We start from the raw sequence: 9,947 nt of genomic DNA on the forward strand, positions 1-9,947 counted from the left end.
TTGAAAAAAGGGCTGTTAAATAGTTGTAAATTGAAATTCAATGCATGGTTTACTTTTATATCGGTCTTATATAAAATAGTTCTTCGAATCCTAATTAACGCGACACATGCATATACTTCAAAACTACTTATATTATGCTGTTTAACCAAACACAACTCCTAAGTTTCTTTTTATCGCATTTGAATTCATAGTTTACAATTTTTTTTATTTTTTATTTTTGAAAGAATGTTAAATTAGATTCAAATAAAAAAAACTGCTTTACAATGACTGTATCTCTGTTTTTAAATTTTTGATTCTAAAAACAAGAAAACTATTCTCTATGATCTGAAATCGTTAAAGTTTATCTTGTGGCAAACCACCCTTCCATAGCTTTTGCATATCTCGTACTTCCATTTATCCGGCTTGAGGATATTTGATTCCGAATTTGCTTGTATATGGCCATTTGAAGTCGAGCTGAAGGGACACTCAGCTCTCCATGTCGCCTACCATTGCGTTCTCTCCACGAGTAGTGTATAGTTGTCTGAAAAACTGAGCGAATGAGAAAAAGGACAGTCTTGTTCCTTGAATCTTAGAATCTTGTTCCATTCGTTTGAGTAGTGTATATCCATAAGCTTCAGCGACAAGCCCTTCCATACTGCTGATGAGTAACTACACTCAAAGAAAATATGATTTCTAGTTTCTATTGGAGCTCTGCAGAGAATGCATGACGTGTCAGCTTGTGTGGACCACTTGCCCATTCGGTCCCCAGTTGCTAGTCTGTTCAGAACCGCCAACCAAGCCATAAGTGAATACTTAGGATAGTTTACAAAATTCTTTAGTCTTAACATTCAATAAATTATGTACTTTTTGGTATAATGATAATAATTGTACTCTATTATATTAATTAAATAAATGTCTACAAAAGATTTATTTTCTGAACCAAATCTTCTAAAAGCATTGAAAAATCTTTCATATGTAGTTTATATCAAATTCAAATTATAAATTCGGATAGCTCAATACGTTTTTTTTTTTTTTGGCTAAAAAGGATAGTTCAATACGTTAAAAGGCACAGTCCTATTTATTTATCTAAAGACATATTTCTTATCTGCTGCAAGCTTAGGCTTGAGTGTGTAAGTCCGTATGTGAAAGAGAACTTAATACATGAACTGGGTCTCGTCAAGAAACAAAATGTATGTGCCAAATATTTTGTGTGACAGTGTGGCTCGCACTGTGGTCGATAAAGTAAAATGAGATTTGGGATAAAATTTTAAGAAGCTCTTATCTCACTTTCTTGCCAAGGAAGTATATAATTTGGTAGATGGGAAAATCTTGGAAAAGTCAGTTAACTTGTAAAAGTATTTGAACGACCAATGGCCAATCTATACATAAAAATATAATACAAACAAATTTAAGACAATAAAATACACACAATAGCATAAAAATACCTATTTCCAAAAATTTCTACAGAGTTCTTATATATTCCCTCCGTTTCTAAAAGATCCATGTTTTAGAATTTTCACACTTTTTAATAAAACATATTAAAGCTTAGCTATAAATGCATAGTTTTTTTTGTAAGTTTATATTTCATATATATTTAAACCAATAAGATTTTAAAAAATGCAATTAATGTTCTTGAACTTCACAATTTCTCATTATTAGTTGACAAAAATTATACTGAAAATATAAAATATGTATATTTTTGAAACAAAAGTTTTCTGTACAATATGGATCTTTTAAGAACGGAGCGAAACAACCGTGATCGTGCCTCTTGGAAACGTATATATATATATATATTTTTTTTTTTTTTTTTTTTTTTGGAAATTTGGTCATTTAAAGCACACAAACATTCATTGTCATATTATAAGTTGTCGTTACATAACGAACCCATATCTTAATTTGACAATTATTTTTGGCCAATAAGTAGTTAAGGTTGTTTTTTTTGTCAACAGTAGTTAAGGTATTTTAACCGAACAAAAATCACACATTCTAAAAAGAGTTAAGGTATTTTGATCCAAAGATTATATAAGAGCTAAAGTCAGGTTTGATGTCTCCAAGCCTCTTAGACGGTTTAAAACTGTTAATGTTCCTGGTGGGGAGGTTGTGAAAATCTTGTATGATTATGAGAGACTTCAAAAGAGATGTTACACTTGCCAAATATTGACGCATGAACTGAGTTCCTGTCATTTCTTCCAAGCTGCCAAGGCTGCTGCTGTGCTCAACGAAAAAGGATCAGTCTGTCTTCAGAAGCCTTTGATGGAGAAAATTATTAAAGAGGATGATCCTCTTTTTGGAGTGGTTCTGGAATCTCCAGTTGGTATTAATCCTCAGAATGGGAAGCCAAAAATTGCGGAGGAAGTGTTAGAAGGAATGAGACAGTATTTAGTGGATGCTGAAGGAGCTGAGAAAATGGCAAGAAAAGAAAGAATCAAGTGGTCCTTAAAAGAAGTAGAGCAGGATCCGATCGCTCAGAAAACCTTTCTCAGGCTTGAACCGGCTCCTGTCTTCACCTCTGACCTTATCAAGGGCAAAGGCATTGTTTTTTATTTCCAGAGGCAAAAAGAACTCCCAAAAGATGTGATTTCTCATGGAGGAAGCACCCTTATGGCATCTGCCATTAGAGCTGGTAATGCGATGTCTTTGGAACCTAGAAACATGGGTATGATGTCTGATACTGCTGCCTTTTCTGATTCTGCTACTGGTAGTTGGAATCCTAGAGGTCCTACGGGTTATAACATTGGTATCTCTGATGTTTGTTCTTCCGGGACCAAAGGGGGGAAAACTTACCAGAGGAGGAGGCCGGGTTCTTTTGTCAGAAAGGCTAGGGGAAAATCTTTTAAGGCTGAAGCTTCTAGAGAAGGGAAGATGAAAGATAAAGCTCCAGCCGTTGCAGAGAAAAGGAAAAGTTCGAATGATGTGGAGACATCTCAATACTCACCAAGGTCTAAGAAACCAGCGGTGGTCCCAAATGAGGGACCACCCAATTTCTGAAATGGCTATGATTAGTTGGAATTGCCGAGGCGTGGGCCGTGCACATGACTTGGTGATTCCAAAACTCCAGGAGATGCGGAAAGAACATGCTCCCGATGTTTTGTTTTTGATGGAAACTAAAAATGGAAGAGATGCTTTGGTGGACCTTCAAGAGTGGTTGGGATTTGACAGAATCATCACGGTCAATCCCATTGGGTATAGCGGAGGTTTAGCCCTTTTTTGGAAGAACTGAGTTAGGCTGGATTTCAAGTTTGTAGATAAGAATCTGGTTGACTTTCATGTACAGTCGAGTAACGGATCTTATTTTGTATCATGCGTTTATGGCCATCCTGTTTATAAAGAAAGGCCTAGAGTATGGGAAAGGCTGACAAGAATAGGGATTAACCGCAAAATCCCTTGGTGTGTTATGGGTGATTTTAATGCGATAAGACACAATGGAGAAAAGCTTGAGGGCCCGAGAAGAAGTGAAGCACATTTTCAACCCTTCAATGATATGATATAGCCAGTGAACTGGCTGAGTTGCCTTCTTTTGGGAATGAATACACGTGGGGAGGTAAAAGAGGAGATGTATGGATTCAATGCAAACTTGACCGGGCCTTTGGGAACAAAAATTGGTTCTCTCTGTTTCCTCAATCTTCTCAAACCTTCCTAGAGAAAAGAGGCTCTGATCATAGACCGGTTCTAGTCAAACTCCTTGCTAGAGCAGCTCAGCACATTGGTAGATTCAGATATGATACTCGCCTCCTGAATAATGTACATGCTAAAGGGGAAATCAAAAAAGCGTGGATGAGCTATCACTGGTCTGAACGGGAGTTTGTTTCTAAGAGGATTCACAGAGTGAGGAGAAGTCTTAGTAAATGGAAAAGGACTCAGAACTTAAATGCTCGAGACAAGCTGATTCATTATCAGATGGAGCTGGAAAAGGAGCAATCTTCTCTGTCGCCCTCCACGCAAAGATTAGCATACCTCAACAGACTTCTGGTTCTGGCTTATAAGGAGGAAGAAGAGTTTTGGCGTCAAAAATGTAGAGATAAATGGGCTATCTGTGGGGATAGAAATACCAAGTTTTACCATGCTTCGGTGAAGGCTAACCGAGCTAGAAAACGAGTTTCGAAACTTGTGGATGATCAGGGTTTAAGCCATTTCTCGGAAATTGCTAAAGGGGAGGTTGCTTTATCTTACTTCAGTGACCTTTTCAAATCCTCAAACCCCGATAGCTTCCTTGAATTCTTTTAAGGCTTTACCCCATCTGTCACGCCGAGAATGAATGAGCTCCTAATCAAGGAAGTTTCCAAAGCTGAAGTTAGGGAAGCTGTGTTTGCCATTAATGCAGCTAGTGCCCCTGGACCTGATGGGATGACAGGAATGTTCTTCCAAAAGAATTGGGATATTGTTGGAGTGGAGGTCACTGAAGAAGTTCAAAGATTCTTCACTGAAGGTACCTTACCAAAAGATTGGAACTTCACTCACTTATGCTTAATTCCGAAGATCATTGATCCCCAAAGAATGGTTGATCCAAGGCCAATAAGTCTCTATTCAGTTCTTTACAAGATCATATCCAAAATTTTGGTTTGGAGGTTGAAGCCTTTTCTACCAGACATAGTCTCTCCTACACAGTCGGCGTTTGTAGAAGAAAGATTGATTTCAGATAACATTCTCATTGCTCATGAGATGATCCATAGCTTGCGCACCAATGACAAGATTTCTGACCAGTTTATGGCGATAAAATCTGATATGTCAAAGGCTTATGACCGAGTTGAATGGTCTTATCTTCAAGCCTTGATGCAAGCGATGGGTTTCCATGGAGTCTGGATTGATAGAGTGATGGAGTGTGTTTCCTCGGTTACATATGCGGTTCTGATAAATGATCAGCCTTTTGGGAATATCGAACCAGGGAGAGGGCTCAGACAGGGCAATCCTTTGTCTCCATTCTTATTTGTTTTGTGTACTGAGGGACTTATACACCTGATCAAGAAGGCAGAGAAGGAGGGTAGGCTGGAAGGCATTCAGTTTGACGAGAAAGGACAGATGATTCATCATTTTTTATTTGTTGATGACAGTCTCTTTGTGTGCAAAGCCAGCGATGATCAAGCTGCAGTTTTGATGGAGATTTTGGATAGGTATGGGAGAGCTACAAGTCAAAGATTAAATCTAGAGAAATCGGCTATAACCTTTGGGAAGAAGGTATTGATGGAGAATCAGATTAGCATAAAAAGATTCACTGGCATAGAGAAAGAGGGAGGAACTAGGAATTATCTTGGCTTGCAGGAATGCTTCAGCGGCTCTAAGAAGAAGATGCTAGCATATATCTATGACAGACTCAAAGATAGACTCTCTGGTTATTTTGCGAGATTGCTCTCTCAAGGGGGTAAAGAAGTGTTACTTAAAGCAGTGGCATTGGCAATGCATATTTATGCCATGTCTTGCTTTAAGTTAACAAAAACCTCTTGTGAAAATCTGACTCAAGCAATGGCAGCCTTTTGGTGGGATTCATTAGAGCATAAGCGAAAAATCCATTGGTTAAGCTGGGAAAAACTGTGTTTATCTAAGCAGCAAGGTGGCTTGGCCTTTAAAGATCTTCAGACCTTCAACCAAGCTCTTCTTGCCAAGCAGGCTTGGAGGTTACTTGACCAGCCTGAATCTCTCTTTGCAAGGGTCTACAAGAGCAGATACTTCTCTGATTGTGAGTTTTTAAATGCTAAGATGGGCGCTAGGCCCTCCTATGGATGGAGAAGTATCCAATTTGGGAAGGAATTGTTAGTTCGAGGTTTAAGAAAACAAATTGGGAAACGTAATTCAGCTAGCGTGTGGATGGACTCTTGGATAGTTGGTGAGATAATGAGAAGACCCCTTCTGAAGAACATAATTGTTGATTTGGAGCTTAAGGTATCTCATCTCATCGATTGTGAAACCAGAACCTGGAAAAGATCGGTGCTTGAAGAACTATTCTTTTCTGATGATATAGCCAGCATTTTGAAGATGAAGCCAGCAGTTGGAGAGGAAGATTTTTGGACTTGGTGTCACAATAGAAATGGTGTGTATTCAGTGAAATCTGGCTATTGGATGATGAATAATGAGAAGCACTCAGGTCTGATCCAAGAAGCTACAATGTTGCCTTCTCTGAATCCTCTCAAAGAAGCTGTTTGGAAGGTTAAAACAACTCCTAAGATCAAAACTTTTATGTGGAGAGCAGTCTCCAATGCGATTCCGGTTGGGGAACTTTTGCTCAAGAGGGGAATGAAAATGGATTCTTGTTGCCAGATTTGTGGTTTTGAAGGTGAATCGGTTAATCATCTGATCTTCACTTGTCTCAGGTTTGGGCTCTGTCTCTCATCCCTTTGCCTGAAAATGGGTTTGATTTGGTCTCTTTTTATTCAAACCTTCATTTTTTTGTTAACGAGTCTGACTGATAGCAATTCTACTAAAGAAGCAAGAAGGCGTTTCCCTTGGGTTATCTGGCATTTGTGGAAGAATCGAAATTTCTTTTGGTTTGAGGGAAGGAGATTCAATGCTTATGAGATTGTTCAGAAAATAATGCTGGAAGCAGACTCATGGTTTTTAGCTGTTGAAATGGAAGAGACTAGATTGGAAGAGGAGAGAAGGGTGGAGCTGATAGTGATGCTCAAATGGGAACCTCCTCAAGATTCTTGGTTAAAATGCAATATTGGTGTGCATTGGAGGAAGGAATCTGCTTTAGGAGGAGCGGCTTGGGTGTTAAGGGACTCAGAAGGAAAGGTGTTGTTGCATAGTAGGAGAGCTTTTACTGGTCTCAACAACTTGAAGGAACTGAAATTTCAAGTTCTTATGTGGGCGATTGACAGTATGGTAAGTTATAGGCTAAACAGGGTGATCTTTGCGGTTGATGATGACATGATTGTTGGTGCGGTGACAAGACCAAAAGCATGGCCATCTTTCAAAGCAATGCATGCAGATATCTTGTTTGGGCTAAGGAAGATTGAATGGTGGAGGATTTTTAAAGAAGTGAAAAGCAGGAATAGAGGTGCATTTCTCATTGCTCAAAGTGTTACTAGGGACCAAAGACTTCAGTCCTATGTTGCAGTAGGTTATCCTTTTTGGCTGAAGGGTATCTTTGAAAATGAGAAATGTTTGGCCTCTCTTTGACTTGTAGTTGTCTCCTCGAGAAATTTTTTTGTATACTAGGGGTGTTGGTGTGTTAGCTTGGCCTCTGTTTAGGTTTGGAATCAGGGTTAGTCTTGTTTATGGCTCTTTGTTTTAAGGGGTTGTTTTGTTAAACTTTATGATGAATGAAAATTTCAGATGACAAAAAAAAAAAAAAGTTTCAAATGTGAATGGGCGTTTCTACATACAAACGTATATTATTATTGTTATTATAAACTGTCAAATGAACATGGCCGATACTGTCTTTTTTTTTCGTCACAGAAATTTTAATTAGAAACTAAGAAAGAGATTTGAGCCCAAAGATGGCCCAAACTCAAAGTCATTACACAAATAGATGGTCTTGAAGAGCCACTTTTACTAAGCCATCATCTTTTGAGTTTTCCAATCTAGAGAAATTCGAAAAAGAAATAGAAGCAAACCCAGAGGAGATCGATCGGATGCCGCTAACGATACCGATGATTTCTTTTGATTGGAGGTTGCCGGAGATAGCTCTAGCGAGCGTTGAATTGTTGGAGAGAAACCTGAGTGATGAAAACTCAAGGGTTATCTCCATGAAGAGACGCATCAAGAATAAATCTTCCAACGAATGAGATCGGCTCTAGAACCGTCGATATTGATCCGGGAGACTAGGTGAATCTCAAATGATCCGAAGAGCAACCCGATCGATAAGCAAGATGTGGAGGCTGTTGAAACTATTTTCTTCTCCGAAACCATTGGTGAATTTGGCACTGAACCGAACAGAATGGTTGACTTTGACGGAGGGATTTGTCGGAGAGAGAAGCTTAGCAAGATAGAGTCTAGTGATGTAGTATATGGTATAATCTAGTCAGAACCACACGCCTCGACATTACCGTGTCGGAGGCCGCTAGTAGTAACCAGAAGAGACCTCAGCTAACAATCAACAGACTCGTTAAAGATTAGAGAAAACGTAGGAAGCGAAGCCAACATGGTTATGAAACCCATTACCCAAATAGGATTTTTAAATCCGTAAAACTTAGGCCCACACCATAAACCAAAGCCCAAACCCAAAATACTCACAAAGACAATTAGGATTTTGCCGTATGATGAATCACGCGCGCCGTCTCTCGATTTGCCGGAGCGAGCTGTAGCTAACATCCTCATGAGTCCGGTGAGACGCAATGTGACTGGACGGAGCGCGGAGGAGATGATGTGTTGTGGGAGCTAGGTTTTTGTCGTTAAAGGAGTGTTGGGTTTGACAATGGAAACTTGGGAGAGACACAAATGCAGAGCCCACAACGTGGTGGTGATGGCGGTTTTACCTCGTCGGCGTGAGAACATGACGACAGTTGGAGAGGCACGACGATGGGTTAACGGAGTGGGTGAGGGTGAGGGGAGTGAAAGCTCTGATTGATGTGGCTCATGTTCATAGGGGTAGAGGTCTGTGGTTGAAACCCAAATATTGACGCTTTGTAAGCCGTAGCAGGTAGCTGGAGTTGTTGAGTCGCGGTGGAAGAGGGTGATGGCAGACGCGGCGGAAAGGGAATGTGTATCCCAATAAGACGCAGATCCGGTGAGCTCAGAACCAGCAGGAGAAGCGAACATGGTACCTTCTCTCACAGAACAAAACGGTCTCAAGGAGGAGCCGTCGTAGATAGAGGAACTGAAGACAAAGCCGTTGAAACCGAGAACGAAGAAGAGACGAGATGTTGGAGAGTAGTAGCGGGAGCAGAGCGAGCGACGCCGACGGCCAAAGGCACCGTCGACGTCGAGGAACGGGGGTTTCAGATCTGTCTCGATTATCGAGACAGGGAGAGAAAAAAATATGAGTTTTTCTGAAATTTTTAAGTCTTAAACAAAAAATATACTGTCCTTTTTTTAAAAGGACAATTAATATGGCGATACTATTAATTAGTTTTTAACGTTAATTTTTACTTTCTGTTGATGAAAATTTGATAAATGTATATATGTTATAAATCAATTGGTGGATATCCATAACCGGCCCGATCCATAACCGGTCCATACACTTAGAGAGAGACGGTCCAACCCTAGAGAGAGAGAGGCGGCCGCGAGACTTGGAGAAGAGAGAGAGGCTGCTACAACTTGCCTATTTACTAATTCGTTTATGTTTATGATTTGTAATCTTTCCTATTCTTGAATTTCCATTTATCTTTCTTGTAACCCCTATATAAAGGGAACACTTATTCATTAATAATATACAAATACTTACAGTTCTAAATCCTTAAGTTTACAACACGTTATCAGCACGATAGCCTCTAACACCCTGAGCCTAAAACCAAATCGCTAAAACCCTAAAACCCTAAATGAAAAGAAATTTGCCTCGGAACTTCGAAGAGGCCGTTCTCCCAAACCGTGAGGACCCAGAAAACGATCAAAATATCAAATCGAAGCTCTGGCCGGGACGAATCAGTCAGTGCAAACCGCTTGTCGATCTGACCACCGACGCGCCCTCACGCACAGATACAGTGCGCGCCGATTTGCTTTGGAACCCTAATCCGAACCCGACGATACCGACGAACCCTAATCCATTCGCGACTCTGTTCCAGCTCGTGTCCACCTGATCAGATCCAGCCCCAAGGCGTTCCTGATCCTAGACGAACTCAGCTCCATCCTACATCAAGGACAGCTCGCGATCCGATAGAAGCAGATCGCGTCTCCAACCTCAATCCATTCGCGTTCCATGCCAGCTCGCGTCCCAGCCAGCTCGCCTCCCGATCGTGTCTAAGCTCGAGGTTCATTCTTGGTGGTCCAGTTTCTACAAACAACTAAACTAAAAGTATTTCGAATTCTAAGATAATAATGAATCGAAATTGGTTGATTGTAAAGAATGAAACCCTAAAATATAATCTCTAAGATGAAAG

At 40.1% G+C, this 9,947-nt stretch overlaps 1 protein-coding gene across 1 annotated transcript; it reads left to right on the forward strand.

Moving 5' to 3' along the window:
* The first annotated feature begins 1,703 nt into the window (after positions 1 to 1,703).
* On the forward strand, positions 1,704 to 2,967 carry LOC106330045. Its single transcript, XM_013768610.1, has 2 exons — positions 1,704 to 1,755; positions 1,997 to 2,967. Exons 1-2 carry the CDS (start codon positions 1,704 to 1,706, stop codon positions 2,965 to 2,967), a joined length of 1,023 nt encoding a protein of 340 aa, XP_013624064.1.
* Positions 2,968 to 9,947: the final 6,980 nt, after the last annotated feature.

The sequence above is a fragment of the Brassica oleracea genome, chromosome C1 (assembly GCF_000695525.1).
Source record: "Brassica oleracea var. oleracea cultivar TO1000 chromosome C1, BOL, whole genome shotgun sequence".
NCBI lineage: Eukaryota > Viridiplantae > Streptophyta > Magnoliopsida > Brassicales > Brassicaceae > Brassica > Brassica oleracea.

Excerpts from the sequence above, each read along its gene's own strand:
- LOC106330045 (XM_013768610.1), top strand. The coding sequence starts at position 1,704 with ATGGATCTTTTAAGAACGGAGCGAAACAACCGTGATCGTGCCTCTTGG. Across the intron at positions 1,756-1,996 it reads TGATCGTGCCTCTTGGAAAC|ATTATATAAGAGCTAAAGTC; the intron begins GTATATATATAT and ends TTTGATCCAAAG.